The following is a 26,667-nucleotide window of genomic DNA, read 5'->3' as shown; positions in this document are numbered from 1 at the left end:
AGAGAGCGTGTGTCGTACGCACCTGCCACTGGTGTGCATGACAATGAACGTGTGTTTGGAGTGGTGGAGAGGGGATACACTAGGCATAACAACAGGTCAGGGCCATCTTCTCCATTGGGCACGATGGGCAGCTGCCCAGGGGCCCCACGGGCAAGGGGGCCCCATAGGCACGGCTCTTAATGAGAATAAGTAATCCTGCAAAAGAAAAACACCTGCAAAAAAAACCTTCAAGGGTCACTGAGCAAGTACATCTATCTATCTCTATCTCTTTATATCTATATCTATATCTGTATCTGTATACATCTATACATCTATATCTATATCTAGGGGCCCCGGTGCACTGCTTTGCCCGGGGGCCCATAATGTTGTTAAGATGGCCCTGCAACAGGTTTGACCTTGCTACCATCACGGTTGACCTCTTTGAGACATGTCTACAACCCATGTACCAATTTTCAGCACTCCAGAGTTGGGAGGTATACAGTGGTAAAATGGATTGGTACACAAGCTGGTAGCCAATATTAAGCTGGATCATACACAGTATTAAGTGATCCAAGAGAAACAAGTTTAAGGACAGGTTCAATAACAATTTGAAGTACAAAAGTGACCTCTGGTGGCCAGAGGGGAAGTCTGAGATTATTCCTCTTTTCCCTTTGTGTGTAATCTGTAATAGTTGTTCTTATGTCAGTAGACTGCTATGATAATATTCTTTTGAAATCCACACTCACAATTGCTGTATCTCATGCATTGTCTGAGCTTCTTCTCAAAACTAAAATATAACACAATTCAGCCATGAGGAATACTAAGTGTGAGCGTATACTCTGCACCTAAGTCTGCCTCACTGTTACTGTCTCCACATGAACAGGTAGAACAAGACTGCATTCAAGTCACCTTTCACCTCACGTCGTTCCTGTCTACAAAATGATGGTGTCCTTGTACCTAGTGATGCTCTCATTTCCCAGCAGGAAGTAGTTGAGAGTGGCTACTTACCTTCTGTCTTCTCAGCGTAGGTAGCAGAGCTATATCCCTAACATGTGCCTGTGTGTTTTCAAAGGGCAAGTGAGCATTGTCACTGACTCCAGATATGCTTTTTGGATTCTTCATGAATAGCTTTGGAAACAAGGAGTTATTCTCGCGGTCTACAAATCAAAAATGGGCGTATGTAGTACAATTACTAGCTATTGTCATGTTAACCTCTTATATAGTTATCAAATGCAGAGCTTACATCTCACGATGTCACATGAACAAGCACTTTGGAAGACAGTTCTGCTTAGACAGAAGCCCTTTCACTTAATTAATCACATGCTTTATTTGCATTATATCCAAATTCTCCTCTTGGTGCCGTAGATGATCTTGCCACACTGTAAAATGATACCCCTGAGACTGAAAAGGCAACACGGAGGTGTTTGGGCTGTACCTGGCAAACTGATAACCTATAAAAATCATTAAATGCTTCCTGGTGGCTCCAGAGGTCTTGCTCCTGCTTGTGTTCATTATAGGATGGCACATGTGAGCAAAGAGGGGATGTTTTCTGTGAGCCAGGACTGATTTGCATCTGGAGTTAACAACAATATTGTCATGTTTGTCCTATATGTCAGACCTACAAGTGGCTCAGTCTAAAAAGGCACAACAAGCTATACAGCCCTACTGTGGGTTCATTTGTAAATCTCCAAATTGATTTCATCAAGATAGGAACATTTTTTAACTTTGATTAACTAAGATTTTGTGGGTAACAGTTTATATGTGATTAGGATGAGTTGTGGTCTACCCATGCATCAAAGAAGACAACGTCACTGTCTATATTACCATCAAGTCTCTTTAACAATAGAAAGACAACATTTCTTTAATAATTAATTTGACAAAATATGTGCAGAACCATTGCTATTAATCAAATGGGTCAAGACTTTTCACTCACAGGTCCTAAAGGTCACAGGTCCAGGACCCACAGGTCAAGGAAAGGAACCCGATCAACTTGTCACTCTAGAACCTGGAGACGGGGTATACATCAAGGTGCATCAAATTGTCCCTTGGCCAAGATAGACTGGACCATAACAAATGCTTCCGATTGCACACAGCAGGTAAGTACTAGGAATGTCAAACACTGTGCATCACACTGCTAGACCACAGCACTTCACCCAGACAGAGGTCCTGCACCAGGAGCATGACGTATCATTGACCCAAATGCCAGTTTGGGCACTGGGGGTTTAACTCTTGCTCAGGGTGTGACCTTTTGAAATGACAGTGTATTTTGTTCTATAGACACATTTCATATGGGAATACCATATACTACCTCCACATAATCTGCCCTGATTAGAGATGCTCGGGCTCGGTTTTCTGAAAACCGAACCCATCCGAATTTAGGGGATCCGAGTAGGCTCGCGAACCAGCTCGGTACTTTCGTGCGTCCTCGGATATGAATCGAGGCAAAACGTCATCATTGCGTTGTCGGATGTTGCAGGTTTTGGATTCCATAAGTACCTCCCTCCCCAGGCGCGGGCTGGCGAATCTCAGCCCGGGGGGCACACAGGCGGCCGCATCACATGACACGTGATGCGGCCGCGTCGTTGATGATGCGGCCGCCTGTGCGCTGACGCAGCCACATTGCGTGTTTTGTGATGCGGCCGCGGGTAATATTAAGGAATTCTCGCATCTACGAGGAAGGGGGGGGGCAGCCGGCCCAAACAGGGGTCAGTCTGAGCGGCCCGGGGAACCGATGCCCCCCTGCCCCCCAGCCCAAGCGCCTGTCCTTCCCCAGGAGATTCAGCACCATTGCTCACACAGAAATAGGGGTAGTAGTGTTCTTGTCACTCTCCAGTCTCCAGTGATATTGCTTAGTGTCATTGCTCACACAGAAACAGGAGGGGTAGCAGTGTTCTTGTCACTCTCCAGTGACATTGCTCAGTGCCATTGCTCATACAAAAACAGGAGGGGTAGCAGTGTTTTGGTCACTTGACAAAAAATTACTGAAAATGACTGAAATCAATGTTATTGAGGTTAATAATAATGTAGGAACAAAAAAAGAGCCAAATAATGTGATTTTAGCAACAACAAAATAAGGATTTTAGAAGAAAAATAGGGATCCAAAACCAAAACATGCAACGGTGGTTTTGGGAACACCAAAACCAAAACACAAAGTTATTATAGATCCAAAACCAAAACACGGGGGTCAGTGAACATCTCTAGCCCTGATTCTAGCAGTTCTGGAGTGTGAAGAGGACTAGCATGCATCGTGTTTGCTTTCTCCTGGTAATCTCACCCAGTATTATTATGCTCTAAACTGCTTTATCAGTACTTATTTATATTTTAAGGTTGTTTAAATCTGTAAGGGTTAACAAAACCAACCTACTTAATAATAATTGGGTTGTTTTTTTTCAGAAATGTGGCCTTGGTACTGTCAGTAAATCTCTACACCCTCGCAAGAAATGTTTCTATAATTCTGACAACTCTCAGGAATTTTAAATAAAAACAAATATGAATTGCTCCACCTCATATGTAATTTATCTGTGTGTGTGTACGTGGGGTAATAATTATATAGGGAAGACCAAACGTATTCTTAAAATTAGAATTCAATCAACTTAAACTTGATTATGCAGAAACCACATTAGCAAACTATACTATACCTCGTATTATAGTTTTTTATATATTCTTTATTTATTAAATACTCTGGATAGACAGTGAAGAATAAAAGAATATTGCAACAGAGAAACTGTGATGTTCACAAAAATATACAAGAACAAGAAGCAATGACCACTAAACGAGTTGCAAAACATAGCTTGAACCATAAGATTTCCTTTTTATGTTTATAACATATAAAAGAGGGCAGGGAAAAGAGAAGAGGGGGAGGGATGGTTTTACTCAGAGCCAAGAATCAAGGACCATAATGAGCGGGGACAGGAGAATGACCAGATTGAACAGAATCCAGGGGGAATGTGCTGGAGAAAGGCAGTTCCTAGGGAACTGTGAGAGTGGAAATTGGGGAATGTGAACTAGTTGCACCAAGTGGAACTGGACGGGGAGAAGGCAACCATTGATTCCTTGAACTCCAGCAAGCCAAATCTTGTGGACAAGCAAATATCTATCAGTGGCTGACAAAATAATGTTGTCCATTGACATATAAAAGTCCTCCTGGTGGAGCTATTCGCTTACCGAAGGAGGTGAAGTTGAGCGTCAGTGAACTGGAATAGCCCCCTGTGGAAGCCACGCTGTGAGTTTGGATTCCATCGAATAAGACACAAGGACATTTGCGTTCCATCGCCTCGTTTTGCATGATGAACTTTCCTCATCTTGTTGTGCTAGTCTATTGCAAATTGCCAGTGCAACACTTTCCTAGTTCCTGACTCCCACAGTTGCTGTTGGTTACTGCTTCAATCCTGTCTGCTGTACAGATCTCAACCAGTATCCTTTGTGTGAATTCAGCTTCATGCTTTTTACTGTTTTATGGATTTCTGCTACATTAACTCTCTGAGTGAGTTCAGATCATCGTGTATGCTTTAATATGGACTTTTACCATTAACCCTCTGAGTGAGTTCAGATTAACCGTGTATGGCGTTATATGAACTGCAAACCATTAACCCACTGTGTGAATTCAGCTTCATCCTGTGGCTGTTATGAACTGCAACCATTAACCCTTTGTGTGGATTTAGCTTCATCTTGTTGCTGTTATTTAAACTACAAACCATTCACTCTTTGTGTGAATTCAGCTTCATTCTGCCTGCTGAAATAAATACATTGGTTATTTATTCCTTGTGTGGATTTACCTTCATTCTATTAGCTTGTGTACAGATTCCAGCTGTTATCTTCTGTGTGTATCCTTCTCTTATCAATCTATTTCTGTCTCTCCTACTGGTTATCTGGGGTAGTAGGTTGTTGTTCTGAGTCATCCCCCTTCTGGAGCCATTTCTGTGTCTCGGGGAACTGACTTCCAGTTCCAGGACTAAACCAGGTTCTGAGTTGTCCAGGGCCAGTTCCAGGCTTTGACTGTTCAGGAGGTTGCCACTCGTGTATATCCTTTGACTGAGTACTGAGTCTTCCCAGTCCCAGTTGTGGTACTGTATTTGCCTGAGTCTCTGAATTCTTGGAGGTACTGTTCGTGGGTTCAGGTCCCCCCTGTTCCTTCGTCCAGGTTCCAGTCCATCAGCTCCAGATTCCAGGCATTTATTTCAGTTCGGAGTCTAGTCCAGCATTCTTCCTCCTAACTTCCAGTATACGGGATTAGAGCAAGCTCTATGAGCAAGGCATTCATCCAGCCTCCCAGTTTCCACTACACTCCTGCCACAGCTAGCCCCAGGGGTCCCAAGACAAATCCCATAAACCCTATTGCCGTGACATGCTGCAGAAGACACATTTGTGTTCCTCCCAAACCGTTATTCTGGATGTTACCCTGTTGGCATTTAGATTAATGTAATTATCAAAAGCTAACTCCAATTGTGACTTGCAATAAGAATCCTACAGGAGCAGTTTGTTAAACTTCCAATTCCACTGTTAGCCAGGTCAATTATCATGTAAATGGGTGCATGATCCATGTCTTACAATCTGACCAATCCACGAGTCTACAACTAGGTCCAAATGTCTATGAATTATAAATATATAGTAAATCCACGAATAACTGGAGTGTGGGTGGGAATAAAAGGTGTAATCTCTATCGCACGGGTGGAGTATTCTTCAAGCATCGGCCAACTGGTAGTCATGGATGTCCTGTTTAACGCTAGGAGTCCTTCAGAGACACTCTAGTAGACCCCGCCGAGGTATTGGTATGGGGGATCAGAGCCCAATTAAGATCTCCACCCACTATCACCGCTCCCTCGAGCTTATCTTCTATATGTTCCAGCACCTTTGTCAAGAATGCTGGTTGGCAACGGTTAGGGCCATACAAGTTAACTAGCGAGAACAGCTGGTTGGAGATTTTGGCCTTCACTAAGAGGCCCCTACCATCAGCCATTGGAACCTCAGACACCTCCAAAAGATAAAGACATTTAGAAAAAACATGTTGGGAAATAGTGATTACATAAGTTAGGAGTCACTCCCTTTTTAAAGTGTGTTTCCTGCACAAAAGCGACATCTACCCTGTCCTTATGTAGTGTGTGTAAGAGTCGTGAGCACTTCTCCGGCACATTCAAACCTCTGGCATAAATAGAAATAAATTTCAACTTATCCATTCTCGAACCAGCTGGAGATAAACCTTGTGGAAGATCCTTGGCCCTGAACCAATAGTCGTTCCATCCTGGAATTCATGGGATCTAGGGGTGGGAGGAAACACGGACAGGGAGGAGGAAGGAAGAGAGGAGAAAAAGAGGTGGAAGGAAAAGCAAGAAACAAACATAAGAAACATACCACCGATATTTAAAATGGACAAGGTGGATGTATGTAATGAGCTGGTGGACTTTCCACTACAAAGACCAAGGGAAGGTATAGAAATTCCCTGGACAATATATACAGAGCAGATATAATGTAAGGGGGTAGGGATAATGGAGCAATCCTACCTGGGCAGTTACAAAGATGACTGCAAAACCATGAAAATTTGCAGTAACTATTGATAACGATTGAACTGTAAAGTGGTGAAAGTGGCACAGACTCTCAAATCAAGAAAGGAGGCAAGTTAGTTATACAAGGAGAATGGGAAATTTACGAGGACAATGTAAAGGTCTAAGACCTAATGCTGGTATAAGTGTCAAGAATGATATAACGGAACACAAAACAGTTGTGAACCAGCAATAACTAATTAATGTAAGAATAATGATTGTGTGCTTAAATGGCTAGACTTATATGAGTCAACTCGAAAAAGGCCAAGACACGTGACTACAAAAAAAGAGAACTAGAGAGAACTAGTAGAAGTCCTCAGGTCACACTCTGCTCTTCTGAAAGCAGTCATACAGTAAAGTCTCCGCCTGTTCCTGCATACAGTGTGCCAGGCCTCCCAACCAGAAATAGGGAGAGTCTCTGGTAACGCAGAGAAATTAAGCTAAATGAGGGCATCACAGAAGGTCTCCAGCTCATCGTGAGCTTTGCCATCATGGTTCACTCAGACACTCAGCAGAAAGCCCCAAGGGAATCTAATAGAGTGCTTCTTGAGGCTGTTGGTGATAGAAATGAGCAGTCTTTCCTGCTGAAGAGTGGACCACGATAGGTCTTGCTATATTTGGATCTTATGGCCATTAAAATCGTTTTCCTTAAGACCACGGGTTGTGGAGTTTGCCCAGATAGCAATCTATGGCTTCTTTGCTGTCGTCCAGAGACAGCATTCTATCAGAGATCTAAGTGGATTGGATTGGTGCTACATGCGATTGTAGGGTTTCTTGGATCTTAAGTGCACAATCCTGGAAGTCCTGCTTGGTTAGAAGTGTTTTTAAGGCAAAATTTCACCCAAGTCTCCCCGGTCTCGCTGACATGACTCATGAGCAGGAGCCGAATTGGAAGTTTACAATAAAGTGCAAAAGAGGAAGGACCCCTTTATCCAAACCACTGGGGGCTAGAAAGCTACTTGGGGGCAAGATAATTCAGATACCCCCCTCCCCCATTACCCTGAGATCTGCCTTGCTTCATTCTCTACCACAGGATCTTCAGCTCACCAGTGGGAGAGTCTCAGAAGGAGTAAAAAAAAAAAAACTACTCCTTGTTATCCTAAATACTCCTCACAAGTAAGGACCACTAAAATCTTTCAGCCAAGACTAAATTTTTACACGTGATTGTAGCCAGGAAGCAGAGTAGCTGTGTTTTTTTTTATTGAAAAAGATATACTTTATTTGCATTAGGTATTCAAAACAACAGACACAAGGACATTACATTCAAATGTACCGCATCACAGTGCACCTGAAATAAAATACAACATGAAATATAAATCAGTCATACTTTTTAGCAATACAGGATATATGGCATACAATGGGTCATCCTACGCTGTACATCATGTACGGTACTTTTCATACATCACTTAAACAGGACATTTCCAACCAAGATCAATGAGTGTGATGAGTGGAAGGGGAATGGGGTTAGGGAGGGGAATGACAGGACCTAAGCTCTATTAAAAGACAGACACATATAAGGAAGGGGGCTATAAATATGAGAACATATTCAACAAAGAACAAGCAGGGTGATAGGGGAAGGGAATGAGGTAAGGGATGGGGTATCATATGGTCATTGCTTTATTGAAATACAGACACATACAGGGGAGTAAAAGAGGTGTTTTCAATCCTCTTCTTCCTCAGAACTGCCTATGATAATCAGCCTGCAACAGTACTGGATTCCTGGAAAAACACAAAGCATTTTTTACTTAGTTCTTAAGGCGCCAGGTCTCCTAATTGCTCGGTATGTATGAATGCCACATATTTATGAGCAAAGTGGACAAATAAATGCATTTGCACAATTTAAAATGTTTTGCATAGAACGCACTTTAGCAAATTACCTTTAATGACATAGTTGTCAACATTTTAAAATATTTTCCAGAGACACTTCACTGCTGAGCCGATGCATCCACACAGTAAACGTGCAATACTGTCTCATGGACCATGAAGAACTACAATTCCCATCACATCATGTTTTCTGAATGTGATAATAGGGTAATATTTAGCATTTTATACTCTTGTAAATAAATGTTAACTTCTAGTCTAGAAAATAAGAATAAATTGAAAGAACCGCATCTAACATGCAGAAAAATAGGAATTTTATTGCGCATTTGGTCACTTCTGGAAAACAGGGATAAATCATTAAATCCTCAGACTGTACTTGGAAATTAGGAACAGTTGGCAACCATGTCCGAGGGAGGGCTGGCGCTGGGCTCTCCTTATACAGGGGCAAACGCAGGATTTGTAGAGGGGGGTTTCCACACCACACGTGGGCGTGACCAGCGTGCATGGGGGCGTGGCTATAATTTTAGACAGTGCTTGACTGCTCTCCAACTCCTCCTATCCTCATAATATACATGGGCAATGCTGCGTGCACTACTGTTAGGTGCACGCAGATCTCCCTTTTCAAGCAGAGCTGCGTGAAGCAGGGGCAGGGTCCAGCCACCTCAAGTATACAGTGCCTCAGGTTTGGAGGGGGTTTCCAGGCACTAGGAAACCCCCTCTCGGTTTGCCTATTCTATACTTCACATGCCCTGGAGAAGTGTGTGTGTGTGTGTGTGGATACTATACTTCTTCCAATAACAGCTCTACTTAGAGTGGGGACTTGGAAAAAGGGTGACGTCACCCGCTGACTGGCTGCCACCCTGCATTGTTTACTGTGTTCCGCCAGCTCTGGTCTAAGGTATACTTTGATTTATAATCATGTATTTATACAGTGCCAATCGAGGTCCATAACTAGGGCTGTGCAATGGGACGACTGCCCAGAGCTCAACACTGAAGGGGGGGGGGGTGCAGTTTATGAATATTTTAGGTTAATTTGGTTAAAATTGAGGGCTAGGGGGGCATATTTTTGTCGCTCTAGGCTCTAAAATTTAAAGTTACAGCTATGCACCAATCATATTATGACCCCAGTGCTGTGAGTCAGCAATGCTCAGCAACAACTGGCTATAGAATTGGAAGTTTGGTGATATGAGGGTGCTGCTGACAACATTATTTATTTCAATTAACTTCATAAAACCAAACAATACACTGATGTTTTATAAACTTCATGTAAACAGTGTCCAGACGTCGTAGTCTACTTCAGCACTACCAGCAGAGCAACATGTTACTGAGCAGCAGTCAGACTTCATGGAGCTCTGCTGACTGATGTGAACACGTCGACCGTCACCATGGAAACCAGGGCTTCGCAGCTGAAAGCCTAAACAGCAGGAAACCGGAAGCGGAAACGTTAGAGCCCGGAGCGGCCATATTGGAAGCGGGGGAGGAAAAAAAAAAAAAAAAAAAGGGAGCCAGGACAGCGAGGAGGAGAAAGAAGACAGAGGCGAGCTGACCCGGGCTGAGAAGTGAGCGGACCCCTGGGCAGGGGGTTATGTTGTGGGATGAGGTGTATGCAGGTGGAGGATGCGGGTATGGAGGTGGAGGGAGCAGCGCTGGGGAGGAAGTGGAGACACCGGCCCGTAAGGCCCAGGTCTGGCCAGACCCTGGAGGGGGGGTGCACCCACCGGTGTTTATGTCACCTTTGTGTGCGTGTCCTGCCTGGCTCTTCCCTGAGACCCTGATGACAGGGTGTATACACCACACACACAGCACAGGGTCCCCCAGGCTACAGGGGTAACATCTCCTCAGGGTAGTACAGACGATTGTTGATATTTTATCTTGTACCCAGGGTTGTTCAGTTTAAGGGATGCAATGAGGGAAGTGTATATTGAGGAAGTGTCTGCTGTTTGTTTACCAATGGGACAGCTGGATTATTTGCACATCCACAGTCTGAAAAAAATAGGTGCTTTCTCAGATGTTGTGACACTACAAATCCCAGCACACCCTGTCATACACAGGTAGCTGCTTACAGGGTTAACTGGAAGCACCCAGTGTGTGTTCTTCATATATTTAAAGGTGTCAATATTTCATTTTTGTTTGAGGTAATCTTTATTTGTTTTTCACTACACAGACTGGGCCATATGTCAGAGCTTTATAAGTAGAATGTAATGTTTTCCAAGAAGTTTTATGCAAGAAAACCTGTTCCAGGTGTAAGGAAAAACTATCCCAAATTTTGATTAGTAGATTTAGGCAGTGGCCATAAGTGTGCCATTACTCTGGTGACTTTTTACTTGCAATGGCTAGTCCGTGTCGGGGAGTGTGGCACATTGTAGCTTTTTTGTTATATTATCTGATCTCGTGCAGCGGGGTGCTGTCAAAATTGCTCATGCAGGACAGCTTACCCTTGTGTTATATTACCTATGTACTAAATGTAAAGCTAAACATTTTAAGGTAGCTACTTATTGCAGCATTTGTTATATTATATTATTGTTCTTCTATAGATGAGCAGCAACAGTAATAAGAGAGCACCAACAACTGCAACACAAAGGTTAAAGCAAGACTATCTGCGGATCAAGAAAGACCCAGTGCCTTATATCTGTGCTGAACCCCTTCCATCAAATATTTTGGAATGGTGAGTACCTCGTGACAGCATACAGTAGCAGCCAAGGAGGTTTGTCTTTCATATTGAGGCTACTATGTTTGGTTACGTATTCTTGCATAAGTATATAGTGCATTGTTGTCAAATAGTGCTTGTTAATGTGTATAAGTCCTGTATGGTCTGTGCTTTTGCAGTGTGTTGAGATTTTCTGCTGTACTATAGCAATACTTGGAGACAGTGTCATATTCTGTTTTTAGTTGATGGAATAGGAATGTATCGGATTGGCCTACTGGGTACCCAACTGAACAGTTATTTAAGAGTGTGGCATTGAGATATTTCTGATAAGTCTGCTAATGAGATGGGGTTTGTTTGCTATTTTAGCTCTATCAAATGTAAAATTACAAATATTTTTTCCAAGGGTAGAATAAATAACAGTGTAGCCCTACTGGGGATACATACTTTAGCAATTAAAGGGCATTTATATCATTAGATCACTAACTTATATTTGCAGCTCTTACTAAATATATTGTTGTCTTAACTTTCTTCTGTGTTTTTTAGCAATGTATTTATGTAATCGGGCAGAATTGTTTATATATGTTGCCATAGATGTGGAAACTTATGCAGAGAGCACAAAGATGTGTTATTTCCCATGACATTGGAAATAAACAACTTTGACTTATGATATTACGCATGGCTTTAAAGCACTAAGGGGGGAATTTAATTACAGGCGTTGTGGCATGTGGATATCGTGCTGTGATCATTGCCGGCAATTATGATAGAGATCTCCGCTCATTTTTCCTCTTACCTCTAAGGGGTAGGAGGAAAAATAAGCAGATATTCCTGTTAAAATCTCCAACTCTAAGGGCTTGATTTACTAAGCTGCGGGTTTGAAAAAGTGCCTATAGCAACCAATCAAATTCTAGCTGTCATTTATTTAGTACCTTCTACAAAATGACAGCTAGAATCTGATTGTTTGCTATAGGCAACATCTCCACTTTTTCAAACCTGCAGCTTAATAAATCTAGCCCTAAGTGTCTTAGGACGTGCATGAGACACTTCGCGGCTCCCTGAACCCCCCCCCTTTCCTAAAAGTAGTTATATATTTAGGGATGGCTTCAGAAGGGAATATACAAATCAATGACATAAACATAATCTCCCCTTAGAAAAACGAGTTATTAGAATAAATAAATTAACAAAAGTAAACCACTTGCTCAGTGCGTTGGAATTGTGTATCAGTGGCGGCTTAGCAGAACCTCCCCAAATTTAATAAAATAAAAACGGAAAAAAAATACAAAGCCCAAAACTCAATCATGATGGCTGGAAAGTATCCGGATGCACGCACAAGAGTTTAATGGGAGCATTAAGTACCTCATGGAAATTCCAGCACTTGTGTTCAACTTAACAAATGACAGCTCGAGACAGAGGCAGTTACCATCTAGGTAAATTGGATAGGTCGTTCGTGTGATGTATGACATGCTCTACATTTGGGCACCCAACCCTTTAATATAACCTGTCCCCTCCCTTCTGGAATGCACCCTGTTAGCTAAGTCTAGATGCAGGCTTGTGCTGGAGGAAGCAGTCTGTCCAGTTCTCTTTGGTAGAGCTCCATGGAAGAGCACTTGATATATTCTAATACTTGTCTTTGAGCTGCAGAGAACATGAGGCTGTGGTGCGATTCTGGTTCAATAACCTATTTGCTTACATGGGTGCACAAGTGATATTAAGGGGGGGGTTGTGTTACCAAACTTATAGACCTGGCTGGTCCACTTAAAAATTCTGTTCTAACTTTCATAAAGCATCATCTTCATACTTTCTCCCTTCCTTATGTTAAACTGATAAATCTTAGGAAGACCCGTGTAGTCAGCATCAGGCAAATGACCTTCCAGATGAAGTATCCTGATAATATCAAGCTACCATGAATATCTACCCTTTGTAAGCTTAGAATTTTTTCTTCTCATTATATCATTGTTCTCTCTCTCTTCCTGGACACACAGCAATTGTGTCTGAGTACCTAAGTATCAGATAACTTTATTTTATCCTTTGCCACTATATGGATTGACACAGGTCTATTTTTGCCGTCATGTGTTTACAGATGTGGGTGTGTATGATTTGGGGTGTCATTATACGAGTATTCCGTTGCTTGTTAAATATCCAGTTAGTGAGACCTGGATTTGTTTGTGTGCTTTTGATGTCACAGCATTCTGCGAATCACATGATTTCTCACTTCCCCAAGAAATATTGTGATTGTGTAAAGTACAGATCTTCTCTCAGATATTGATATTAATATCCAGGCCCTTTTTAGGAAAGCTGTAAGATTGTGCTGCCGTACCAATGCCCCAGTCCTCAAGGACAGAGCACAGTGACCTGTATACAAACTCGCACAAGGAAACGGTCCCAGGGGCCCTATGAATGCAGGGGGTTGTTTACTTGATAAAAAAAAAATATTTACTGTTCTTAATTAGTGTGATTGTTTTATTCATTGTCACCATACCCGTTTCTGGTCAATGTTTGGTCCTGTCTAGTTTCGGAAATGTTTTGCTCCTATTGTTGAGTCCATAAAAACTTGGCTGATCCCATTTTTTGATATCCAGTTTATTTTTATAGGTACGGTGTCTGTTTGCCAAACTGCTTCGTGATTACAGTGTTTCAAAGTGCGTTTGTTCAAAGTGAACCTGTCGTCTGTATTAAAGTGAACTAAATGAATATAGTTTACATTTTATTTAATGTAAAAGATTTTGGTGTAGGATTAGTCCAGAAGAAGGGACCAGAAGTCGCACTCTTATTATGTGAAGGCCGTTACTTAACAGTTTAGGTTTATAGTTTTGTATAGTCTTATAGATTATATTATATGGGAACTAGCCTCCGAATCTGGGTCTGCATCCATACCAGCGTGGTGAATGACAGATTGTCACTTTTTTGTCTACTTTGGGATGTCTTCTCTTAATGAGCTAAATAAGATTGATATGAATAAAGGGTTATTCCACCCAAAAGTAGCGTCTTGTTAAAATATTGTGGCACCTATCTTAGTAGCAAAATTAAGTACATATAATATACTATGTATCTTGTTTCATCTGGTGCTCAGTGGAAGCCCTTGTTGCTCTCCCTAGCTCAACTAGTATCAAGTATAATAATACATTCTGTCCCTCTGCTGTCAGGCCACATTGGTGCTCCCAGTTTTTATTGGTTTTGGGGGCTGATGTAGACAAGTAACCAGTGTTGGAGATGCTCAGTGAATTTGCATACTATGGGGTAAATTTATCAAGCTGCAGGTTTAAAAAAGTGGAGATGTTGCCTATAGCAACCAATCAGATTCTAATTATCATTTATTTAGTACATTCTACAAAATGATAGCTAGAATCTGATTGGTTGCTATAGGCAACATTTCCACTTTTTCAAACCCGCAGCTTAATAAATTTACACCTAGGTGTGAGATAGATATACATACATATATAGTAGTTGAGATGGAAATTTAGAAGTGACAGTATGGAAAATGTAATGGTACTGGAATTTGATAGTTTTACAATGATTGCACTAGGAAAAGTGTCTGTATGATATACTAGTCCACTTCCGCTACTGTGTATGTACATATATTTCATTTTTCACCTTATTTTCCTCTTGTATATGAACGGCATGCTACAGAGGTACAATTGGCAAAAATCATTAGATATAGAAATTTGCAGACACATCTGAAAACAAATAAGCCACATCTTTTTGGTTAATCCATTTCTTTCACTCTTAACAAATAAAATGCGTAACTTCAATATCTATCTTTTTTGTTCCTCTGAATGTAGTGAATGTGTTTTAAAGTGGGCAGGGGTATCATAACAAAATGCAATGCGAGCGAGAGGAAGGGGATGTATAGGGGAGCTTCAATTGGGAAATGTGAAAGGAAACTGGAATCTGCAGGGGATGTGGGAGGAAGAAACATGGTGGGGATACGGTTAATATAGTTTAAACAAAAAAAAAAATAAGAATCAGTTTCCTGGTAAAGGGAAAACATTAAATTAAGGGAATTCTAGTTTCTTCAAACTGCTTGGAACTTATGGATGGAGTGATTTGTCCGGCTGGCGATGTATTCTATGGAAGTGATGAACCGAATACTAGATATGATTCATTATGGCCTCGGATATCGGTGGTTTTTGCAGTTGGTGTCAGGCTAATAGACTTGTTGGGGTTATTTTAATAGCAGCACTAGACATTTGAATAATTGCCTCCATGACTCGTTTTGCTTGGTGAGGTATTTTGTACTGCTCCACCACGTATGTTTGAATGTGCCTCGTAGCCCGCACTTTATCCAGCATCGCTCTGAGGTTGCTGGGTACATACAATACAGTTGGTATTTAAACAAAATTGCAGATTTTGCAGGAGTTCTGTTCTAGCATGTGGCTCTCCGGTGCCTTTAGTCCTCAGGCCTCTAATCCTACCACTTCCCATTGAGACTTGTGAATCTCCAGTTCAGGTCACTTTGGAGTAAGTCATGTATGGCGTCATTTGGAGATTGCTTCCTTAAGGTTTGCCGTATAAGTGCAGTGGCTTCAAAGGGTGTGAGACCTATCTAGGCAGTTTTAGACTAGAATAAAATGGTGGGTTTGGAGAAATTGATAAAATAAAGTGTGGTAACTGAAATTTCTTTTGTAGTTCAGCAAATGAGTGGAGTCCTCTCCTCTATGTAAATTATGACTTCTGCTCAGTTACTTCGGTGGTTCCATATGTAACAGCTGATTGATGTAATTTTGGGTGATTGTGCGGGGTGCTATTTTCTGATTATCTCCTGCTGCTGTTGTGTTTGTGTTTTGTTTTTATCGTATTTACATTATCTCAAAACAATGCCTTTATTTGAATTAAACATAATTGGGTTGGGCCTTTATTGGTATTATGTATACATAAACATTTTTTACAGCATATTTTGTAACTGTTTAACACCAAGCTGGCAGTTGTATGTGTGTGTGTATATATATATATATATATATATATATATATTATATTATATTATATTATATTTTTATTCTTCTTGGATGTAATCCAATCATTTATTCTTAAAAATCCCTCCATGAAAGAGACCGGTATGGCTGCTATTTGCATTTCAGCTCTTGAAACTTCCCGAGGATGCATCACTTGATTTGGGTCAGAGCCCTCCTTCCCCTGCCAGCACGCACATGGAGGGAGGTGTGGGGGATTGTGCTGTGAATGTGCATGCGTTCCAAAGCCCCTCTGTGCACTGCACTATGGGGCAGGTTCAATTCAGCGCAAGGTGCTGCCGGACTTTGCCTCGATGTCCGGCTGTGCACATTGATGCCTATTGCGGTAAGGAGTCTCTGCTCAATTTGCTGCGCATCTCTATGGGACGCAAGGAAAAAATGAGCGGATATTCCAGCCTGGACGTCGCCTCTGACTGTTCCGGAGATGCGTCGTGTCGAATTGACTGTCAAATGGCTGTGGGTTGATATGGTAGTCGCAAGAAAAAGGAAAACGCCACATCTCTTCTTACAGTAAAGCAGAGATTTGCTAAAACAAATTAAAACCCACACATCCTTTTACTATGGGTTTGCAGCTTTAAAGCCGTACAGAGATGCCTGGAATACATTGATCACCCTTAGTGGGCACTTAGAATATATATAAAGCCGTGATGAGCAACAGGCAGCCTCCAGGTCTTCACACACGGTCCACAGCTCTCTTCTTCTTCATCCCCATCAGTCTTTCCTCAGCTTTACGCTCCATCACTTTGAAGTGGAAGATTTAGTTGTTATAGCTTGTAACAATTGCCGCATTTTTAAGGGTAGAAGGCTCCCTCGAACTACATCAGGTTGCCAGTCACTGCTTTAAGAGGATAAACTGACACATGTACTTGGTAAACATTTGCTTTTCTACACACAAGTACAAAGGTTGAGAAACTTTAGTGCAGGACTGGCCAACCTGTGGCTTTCCAGGCGTTCTAAAACTACAAATCCCATCATGCCTTGCCAGCTATTGGCCGGGGCTTGTCGTATCACAACACTTGGAGAGCTACAGGCAGGGGAAGGCTTGTAGACTTTAGCCTTGGGGGCAAGACTTCTCAGCAGCCTATTGGGAATATTTTTAAGGAACAAATGCAGGTGACTCAGCCCAAGGTAGCCCATTATGGGACCAGACCAGGGGGGCAGATGCCCCCCAGCCCAGCTTGCCCGTGGCCACAGGTTTGCCAGGCCTGCTCTAGTGTATGCAGTATAATACAGTACTTTACCCACCGTTAAAGAGGTTGTCCAGAGTGGAAAATCTGTCCTATTCTGTACTTATTGCATATACCATCACACCCACACCCGGGGAGCCTGGTCACCTGAAATGGAGAGGAGGACTAAGTCCATCCATAGGGCTTCAATAGAGCTCTATAGCAGCACAAATACTAGAGTGCCAGCTATCTAGTACAGATACTCTACATATTACTGTACAAGGTGGGATTGATTAACCTGCCATGTTTCTGCTTCTCTCTCATTGTAGCTTTTCTTTGTTTTTAGAATTCAAATTCTTCAAATAAATTGACAAATCTTAATTTCTCCTATTGCCATTTTGTGATGGAATAAGTATCAGAACTGACATTTTTATTTTTGTTCTTTCTTTAGGCACTATGTAGTTCGAGGGCCTGAGATGACTCCGTATGAAGGTAAGCTGGTAATTATATTTTGTGTGTGAGGGAGGGGGGTGGCTGTTCAATTTCAGGATAACGTCTCTTCAATGTGTTTGATTTAAATAAATGCCCATTTTCTCCAGACAGTCCCATGTTTCCTCAGTGTCTGAGGAATTAAATTTTTTAGATGTGTGTGTATATATAGCTGCACCGCCACGTAGGAAAATATATTCCTAATGTGCCCCCTTTGTACCGTCAAATCAATAAGGCTCACCCCACCCTTACGGCTAGGGTGGGGGGGTGAGCACTTTAGATAAATATTTTCCAGGAGGTGATCGGCTTTGAAGCCTTTTGTAAGCTTTCAAAAGCTAGTCCCCTAAATCCAGCTTACTTATCTACACAGCACAGACTTTGTCTGGGTACACACTACAGATAGTTTCTCCCGATGCAGCATCTTTTGCCCAATGAAGTCCTGGTCAGCATGCAGCTTCATGTGTACACACTATATATGTTTTACAAGATTTACCCTTGGTTATGTAAGATGAAGAGCACAGATCTATTACCTGAAAAGATTGTGACCCTGCACACTTCGTAGAGGTCTGTGGACACTGCCGGTCCTTAGGGCATACATGGTGCAGGATTGGAGCGACATCGTTCCATCGTTGAACGAGATTTTTAGTCCAGGTTAAAAATCAAATCAAACAATACGATGAGCTTTGGAACGATAATCGCCCATTGTTGGAGCGCACGCACTAATGTTCTATTGGGCCGAACGGTTGTTTATCATGTCATTGGTTCGATAATCGGCTGAAAAGCCTGTAGTGTGTACCCAGCCTTAGTCTACAATTGTCTAAAATCTGTTATGTTTATTTCCTTTCAGGTGGCTACTACCATGGAAAACTAATATTTCCCAGAGAATTCCCATTTAAACCACCTAGTATTTATATGATTACTCCTAACGGGCGGTTTAAATGTAACACACGGTAAGACTCCATCTTACTGCTCTTATCACTACAAGGCTACTGGCTCATAGAGCTATAATTTTGGTTTCTACGCTCCTTTCTAATACTAGATCATTTGTATGTGAGCAAAGCTTTATAATTGATAACCTTTCCGCACTGAAGTTTGATACGACAGTCTTACCTTGAAATTTTCTCTCTTCCTCTCCCCTCCTCTAGACTCTGCCTTTCAATCACAGACTTCCACCCAGACACATGGAATCCAGCATGGTCGGTATCAACAATCCTCACCGGTCTGCTTAGCTTCATGGTGGAGAAAGGACCCACACTGGGCAGCATAGAGACCTCGGACTTTACGGTAGGTTTTAATATTTAAAAGTGGTTCCTGCAGCCTCCCTGTGGTAGGAAGGAGGGGCGCTGTAGGGGGGTGGGGAACCAGTTTCTGGCCTTATAACTGGCTCTCTAGTGAGGAGGGCACAGGGATGTGTGCATTTCACCACGCGCCTGCCATGAATATCTCCCGTTTACATGCCCACTCTTATATATCACGTGATTTCTTGCAGACAGGCCTTACCGGTGCAGGAGGCTGGGGGCTAGAGACCCTCCACAATACGATCCTGTCCAGATTAGTGATGAGATGTTGTGATGATGGGGAGTCAACCAGCTTTTCAAAACCACAAGGCTTTGTGTTTGTCTGTGTATGTAACCTATATATGGCTGCAGGGGTGGACAGAGTAATGTCGAATTCAGAAGCAAGTGCGTCAATTCCAGAAGCCAGGGATCCATTGACTTCGTTAAAAATAACCTGAAAAGTTTGGTGACAGCAGTGCACTTTAGAGGCATTGGTTACCTAACTGTGGGATTTGTCCAGCACTAATTTACTGGATTACTCCTCCTGCTTGTCAGGAATCCTGGCTGACATCCCCTCACAGGCATTGTGTGTCAGCCACCTCAATAGACACCCCATAGAGCCTCCTGCTTAGGCATATCTGTATGAGAGCTGAAGTCATTGCTGACACAGCCCTCCACCAATCGCTGTCAGTCTCCCTCTATCCTGCTATACACTAATATCAGCTGTAGGAAGGAGAGCTTGCTTGTGATTGGTGGATGGAGAACCTTTCATGTGTCCAATAGGTCACTCAGTTTTATGTACTCTATAAACAGACTCCGCCAGCTTGTGTGACTATTATATAGCTTCGTATAATGTATGTCACTGAAGGAAGTATACACTAGTGAGATTAACCTATAAAACATCCTTCACTAGTGGCTCTTGATGTGCATCAACAATATTTCCATGCTGGTACCAGAACCACTTCTGACACTTGGCAGCACTGCATCAAATTCAGAATTGTTCCCAGACGCTCTAAAGCTGGTCACATGTGATAATCTGCAACTGGCCTTACATTGCAGCATGCTTGGCTCATACCACAGTAATACCCATCATAATCTGCGTGACATAGGATTATTGTTATGCGTGTAGATAAATATGACTACGATCAGCCTGTGTGTGCGCTCTGGCCCCACGGTATCCGCAAGGAATCTCAGCCAGATGGAAAGATCTTGTCCAGTTTAGCCTCCTACGTGTTTGAGCAAATTGGGCATTGTTCCTGCAGATTGGCACTTGGGCAGTGTGGTAGTATTGGCCCGCGTATTGCCAGGATATATTGCTAGACCTTTCTTGCTGAATTTGTGTGTGTTTTTTTTGGGGGGGGGGGGGTTTATTTGGAGAGGGAGAACAGGGCTGTAAACTGTCCTACAATGACACAACACTATATTAAATATCTAGTAAAACCATGCTTTATTTAATTAACATTTCATTTCCTTACTAAAATTCTCCTAACTTTTAAATACTGAGGTACCTCTGAACGCAACCGAAATGGAAATGTTTAGTCTATTTTCTTATCCATTGTTTTCGACGTTAACAAGTTTTAAAATGTTTTTTTTTTCTCTTTTCTTTTTTCCCTCTTTGCAGAAACGGCAACTTTCTGCGCAAAGTTTAGCATTTAACTTAAAGGATAAAGTTTTCTGTGAGCTGTTTCCAGAAGTAGTAGAGGTAAGGATGTTTTACATTAACTTACCAGTGACTGATTCATATCATTTTTCCTATATAGCGGTACTTTTCACTGGTTTTTGCACGTCTCCTGAAATCGTGAAGGATTTGGCTAACCGGGCAGCCCACCTCCTCAACTAGTATACAGTAACTGGTCTCCAGACCTGGAGCATTGGCAGGTTGACAGGCGAAGTTCCCAGCGGGCAGAGACGCCGTCATATAGGTTCCCTGTTCTGGGCCTGCCCATTGCATCTGCGTGTTGGGGGTCTTACGGCTCCTCTGGTCATATGCCGTTACACCCACCACGAAGTAGACTGCAAACTCCAGACACCAGAAAGAGAAATCGCCAAACAAAGCATCTAAAGTTATTTGTACCTGATATCTAAAACGCAGACCTAACCGATGTGCACATAACCTTGAATGCCGTCAGTAATGCCTTTAACTACTTATGCCATTGTCCTTGGTGAAAATGTAACTGTAAAATAAAGTTAAATGTTGATATACTTTACTTTTATCATTCAAAGAAATTTACTCTTGCATATTAACATGGATGAGCTAAATAATACCCATGAAAAACTGTTCATACTTCACTAAATCTGTCTAGTTTTCTGCCTGTTCCTTGGAGAACAGACATTACTGATAGGGTGGTGTTTCTTTTTCTTGTATTACATTAAAGTATGACACAACAGCTCCCCCTAGCAGCACAAGTCCTTTAAATTTGGATCCAAGACGCCGATTAAAACGGGTGGAGGGGCGGAGTTTTCCGGGCCAGCCGATCAGAATGAAGGATGGGCGTGATTATGCAAAATCGTCCTTAAAAATTACGTCTAGGTCCGCCCTTGTGTCCAATACCAGTATCACTTTAGACAGTGTCTACTAGCCATATAGGGTTGGATATTGTTGTTTGGGATGGGTGAGGAAAGAAATACTTTACCTTTATTTAACAGCTCTAGTAGAAAACCTGGATAATGGTAAATAATGTGTTTTTGGGGGTTTTTTTTTTGTTTTTTTTTATTACATTTTTATAGACTATATAATATCACATTTTGGGTTTTGTCCTTTTTTTTAGGTAAATTAAACCTGATGAATGCTTATTAATAGTGACTAGGGGCTAGATTTACTAAGCTGCGGGTTTGAAAAAGTGGGGATGTTGCCTATAGCAACCAATCAGATTCTAGCTGTCATTTATTTAGTACCTTCTACAAAATGATAGCTAGAATCTGATTGGTTGCTATAGGCAACATCTCCACTTTTTCAAACCCGCAGCTTAATAAATCTAGCCCTAAGTGTCTTAGGACGTGCATGAGACACTTTGCGGCTCCTTGAACCCCCCCTCCCTAAAAGTAGTTATATATTTAGGGATGGCTTCAGAAGGGAATATACAAATCAATGACTTAAGGTAATCTGACATTGGAAAACCCCTTAGAAAAACGAGTTATTAGAAGAAATCATTTTATCATCTTTCATTTATTTAGTACCTTCTACAAAATGACAGCTAGAATCTGATTGGTTGCTATAGGCAACATCCCCACTTTTTCAAACCCGCAGCTTAGTAAATCTAGCCCTAGGTATCCTTTTTTTTTTTTTTTTTTTTTATCCCGATCTTTGTAAGGACTGTACAGGAAATGTTCTAACGTAACCAGCATTATACAACCATGCAAGCGTGTGTGCACTCTGGTTAGTACCCAGTGTCTTTTATCCAAGTACTTTAAGATGCTTAGATTTGTCCTTCTGATGTCTGGAATTTGAGATCTACTTCCTGCCGGGACATAAAGGCACCAATCGCACATTCCTCATAGTGTGTCTGGCTTGCAGTGTGGTAAACACATAATAAAGCCTGTATTTAACATCCAAACATTCTTTCTATCCATCTTGAGCAGGAGAAATGGCGGCCTGTAAAGCTTTGTAATGCCTTTTACGAGATTTTCTGTTTATTACCTTGAGACTCAGTTATTGGATGGCTTTAATCCTGCAAAGTGACTCTACCAGCCATTGTTAAACTGATCATTCTAAGGAGAGATCAGCAGTGATTACATGTATGGTGTGTAAGTAAATGGTTTCCCTTTCTTTTTAAACTTGTTACAAATGGCAAAAAAATAAAATCTGTGTTTTTACTACTCATCGGAGTATTTATAAGGATTTTACTTTTGTAATGACTACTCCAACACCTGTCTGCACTTGTTATCTAAACTTCATGCAGTAAAAGAGGGTCTTCGATTTGTCATGAGTGAGATAACGTAAAGGTAGAATAATGAATGAATCTATAGGTCAAAAATACACCCATCATCGTCCTCACCATTCACTTATATAGCGCCACTGATTCCGCAGCGCTGTACCCAATCTCCTTCTTAATCGATGTTGATCAAACTAGATGTCTATATTCGTATTTCTAAGCTTGTTCACATTGTGCTCTCGCTTATTTGTCCTCTTCATCTTGGCAGGAAATTAAGCAGAAACAAAGGGCCCAAGAAGAACTAACCAACCGACCACAGACTCTTCCTCTCCCCGATGTGGTGCCGGACTCGGACGCTCACCTTGGCCAGAACGGAGCCGCACTTTTGAATGGTCACGTCCCTTTGGCAGCTGCAAATCACCCGGGTCTACAACAGCCAAACCGTAACCATGGACTCTTGGGAGGGGCATTGGCCAATGTCTTCGTCATAGTGGGCTTTGCCGCCTTCGCCTACACAGTCAAATATGTACTGAGAAGCATAGCTCAGGAATGAATGGGGCCTACTAGGAGGCAAGAAGAATCGGAGACCAAACTAGCGCTAGTTGGAAAAAAGCAAATGAACTGCTAGGAGGAGTTGGACTTGGCACCATGCTCGGGTTATTACTATTTGTGCTACAGTCGTGCAAAGTGATATATCAGTTGGCTCATGGGTTTAATATTATAATTTTTTTTTTAGTACATGAGACGAGTGGTTGTGTTGTTTTCCATGGCGACAGACAAAAATAAGATAACCTGTATCATATTCACTGCACTCTCTGGTCATTGAGTCACTCTTTACAGAGTGGCTTAACTTCTACCATTTACTTTAATACATGAAAATTGGTGACCATTAACTTAAGATTTTTCTCTTTAAATAAACGCCAGGGAGGTAGACACTTGGTTGCTACCATACGTTTGAGAAAGATGTCTTTGGCTACGGTTATATCCGCTGCTTGTCCCATTCCAGCACACAGGTTCCAAAGGATTGTCCTGTTTTGGGCAGCAGTTATACAGTGATTAAGTCCCAATGTCTAATAATGTTCATGTGTTCACGTGTTTTTTTCTTTTTTTCTTTTCTTTTTTTTTTTTTTATGTTGATGTAAGATTTTAGGTATGACAGTGAGGTGGTATTTTATGATGAACTATGAAATAATTATATCAGTTAATTTATATCCTAATAAAAATGGATATTAACCTTTTATTAGATCACACAGACCATGCTTAGAGTATATGTTACATGTCCCATCAACATGGGGCTATAGAGAGTCACGAAGTTAACTACTTACTAAAAGCTCATGTTAGGTATGTTTTATAATATGCTCGGAAATAAAACAAAGCGTGGTAGGCGTCAGGCACATGCAAGCAGCCGTTTTGCACACACAATGGAAAATGGACAGCTATAGTAAGTAGGGGACATGGTCCAGTTTTAGTGTGGTGGTTTTGGTATAGAAATCTGACTTCAATCTGTCAGCGGTTAACAACTGTTTTAAATGGTGCCTGTTACCCACGTTGAAAACGGCCATTTTTTTTGGAGGCGAACCAGAATTTGGTCCTAGCCGGTCACTTCATGCCTGCTGCCTCGGTGATGTCACTAGTGCATAGATAGGTTGCATTCTCATGAACATCGATTTTAGCCACACAATGGCTGCCTCCATGGTGTATAGGTGACGGGTCCTCTAATTTATAAAACCTAGCACTTGACAAGACACAGGCAGTCAGGAGCCTTGTATTGAAATATTTGATTTGTAAACATGTCTTACTGGATTAAACGTCATTTAAAATATAAAAGTGATCACCACAAAATTTGAAGTATTTACATTTTTGTATCTTCACTGTGCTAGCAAATGTACTGAGTTTTATAAACTTCATTTCTTCTGCACTCCAATCCTTCCTTGTGCTTTACCCTCTACATTCTATTATGGGCATGGTGGTAAGGGACTGACTCCACAGAGGATTCACTGTACAAAGAGAAATCTATTCCACCTTAGTCTGTATAGATAGGGAAACCTTAACATTGATGTTATTTCATATATAATTTTATAAAATTTCATTGTAGCTTAGGCAGGTTAGTTTAGATATGTAATGGGTTTACTGAAAGTGATGACCGACACAGCATTGTCTTTGATCACTATCTTTCACGCATAGTGATCACTATTCTTTAATCTCAGTTTTTAAAACTTTATGTATTTGTTTTGAATCTAGATTTTTTTTTTTTTTTTAGGACTCGAGCTCAAACAATTGATGCAACTGCCCATTCTAGTTTACTATTTTCACAGTTTAATATTGCAGGGAGTAAATGTACTGGGATCCGACGTAAAACTAACAGTAATCTTTTTATTAAGTTGACACATGTATTTAATGTACATAAGCTGCTTCAAAACTGAGATGTCTGTCGTTTCATCACAGAACACTGAAGTAATCTGCCGAATGCAAATGTTTAAGTAATTCACATGTTATTTTGTGAAGCCAAGATGTCAAGGAATTGCATTATTCTTTTTGAAGTTCATTTGCATTTTTTCCAATATCAAGATGCTTTAAGTATGAACAACCTATGGTCACTTAAACTTTCTTTTTTGAAGTCTTTTGCACGGCATAGTTACCCAAGTCACTTCCTTATTTTATACACGTGGAACACATCATTCCATCATCTTTTATCAACAACCAATGCAATGTTTTCAGCCAGTCACTGTTTGCTCCTGATTATGCGATGTTTAGAGAAACATTTTTCATGCAAAATAGACTGTGATCCATAAGGTGGTCCAACCTCGTTTGTAGTGTCTTGGAAGTCTCTGGCTCTGCTGTTGTGTTCCTGCTTTGGTTTTTCTTGTGGTTTTTCTTGAAGAAACATAAGATTGTTTTTTTCTAATTTAATTTCTTACTCATTATGGGTAACGGCTGGCTGAACACAGATTTAATTTTTAACAGCAAGCCGATACTGCACAAATGCTGTTTGGAGACACACATTTTTTTTAAAAACAGTCCCAGGTACTGTGCAAATTCTGGCTATACGCAGAAAGCCCCAACGTAACAAACACTATCTTCACAGTTCACCAGCAAATGAACTGCTTGAGAAACACGCCTGTCCTTTTATAGAGGGGCCCTCCCCCTCCCCTGAAGTTTGACAACCCCTGTGATGCGGCAGCAAGGCAGTGACCCCCTGCTGCCCGGCACTGTGATGAGACCGAAAATCATGCTGCACTAATGTCGGTACAACTTTCGGCCGCGTCATGGTGAGGACCCAGCAAAGGGTGATTAGAACACTGCCTTTGTGTACAAAAGTGTTTCATATGTTAAATGTGACTACAGTATTTTTATATCGTGTATGGCATATGCCACTGACACTGCCGAGTTCAGTTTTAGTACTGTATGTTCCACTTAGATGGAACAGGATCTCTGCTGGTTGATTGACATGAAAGAGCGTTTATATGGATGCTGCTTGGTTTACATTTTTCTGTACTCTTAGTGGTTCTGATATTACCTTTCCATATGCACTAACGAGTTTCTGACATGTACAATGGTCTTTTGCTTTTCTATCACATGACCTCTGTGACATGTGTCCTCTAAGCTGTTCAGCGGCCGCCTCTAATATTATTAATTTAATGTCTCTTTGGAGATGGAGTCTCCAGAACTGTACACTGTACCCAAGATAAGGATATACCAGTGACCTACTGAGTATAGTAGTAATATAACCTTCCTCTTCCTACTAATGCCTCGTACTATACAGCTAAGTATTCTACTGGCTTTTCCCAGTGCTTGACTACACGGCTGCTTATATTCCTATTATCTGAAATTATGGGCCTGAGTGATTAAGGCAGCATACTGAGCGGGTGGTGGGTTTGTTTTAAACCGCAGGTATCTGCTCTGCATACTCTCAAAG

The 26,667-nt window shown here is 41.5% G+C and overlaps 1 protein-coding gene across 2 annotated transcripts; it reads left to right on the top strand.

Moving 5' to 3' along the window:
* The first annotated feature begins 9,641 nt into the window (after positions 1 to 9,641).
* UBE2J2 (ubiquitin conjugating enzyme E2 J2) lies at positions 9,642 to 24,593 on the top strand. 2 transcript variants are annotated; one of them, XM_075189729.1, is made up of 7 exons: positions 9,642 to 9,895; positions 10,871 to 11,001; positions 17,565 to 17,605; positions 18,450 to 18,552; positions 18,748 to 18,886; positions 20,501 to 20,581; positions 23,020 to 24,593. In XM_075189729.1, the coding sequence occupies exons 2-7, from the start codon at positions 10,871 to 10,873 to the stop codon at positions 23,302 to 23,304; spliced, it is 780 nt and encodes a 259-aa protein (XP_075045830.1). In that variant the 5' UTR covers positions 9,642 to 9,895; the 3' UTR covers positions 23,305 to 24,593. The 2 variants fall into 2 exon arrangements, with proteins under 2 accessions (XP_075045830.1, XP_075045831.1); XM_075189730.1 differs by lacking the exon at positions 9,642 to 9,895 and adding an exon at positions 10,084 to 10,179.
* Positions 24,594 to 26,667: the final 2,074 nt, after the last annotated feature.

Source organism: Mixophyes fleayi, chromosome 11 (assembly GCF_038048845.1).
Source record: "Mixophyes fleayi isolate aMixFle1 chromosome 11, aMixFle1.hap1, whole genome shotgun sequence".
NCBI lineage: Eukaryota > Metazoa > Chordata > Amphibia > Anura > Limnodynastidae > Mixophyes > Mixophyes fleayi.
Note: the sequence above shows the minus strand (reverse complement) of the source record. Positions and strands in the feature narration are given on the sequence as shown.

Excerpts from the sequence above, each read along its gene's own strand:
- UBE2J2 (XM_075189729.1), top strand. The coding sequence starts at position 10,871 with ATGAGCAGCAACAGTAATAAGAGAGCACCAACAACTGCAACACAAAGG. Across the intron at positions 11,002-17,564 it reads CCATCAAATATTTTGGAATG|GCACTATGTAGTTCGAGGGC; the intron begins GTGAGTACCTCG and ends TTCTTTCTTTAG. Across the intron at positions 18,553-18,747 it reads CGGTTTAAATGTAACACACG|ACTCTGCCTTTCAATCACAG; the intron begins GTAAGACTCCAT and ends CCCCTCCTCTAG.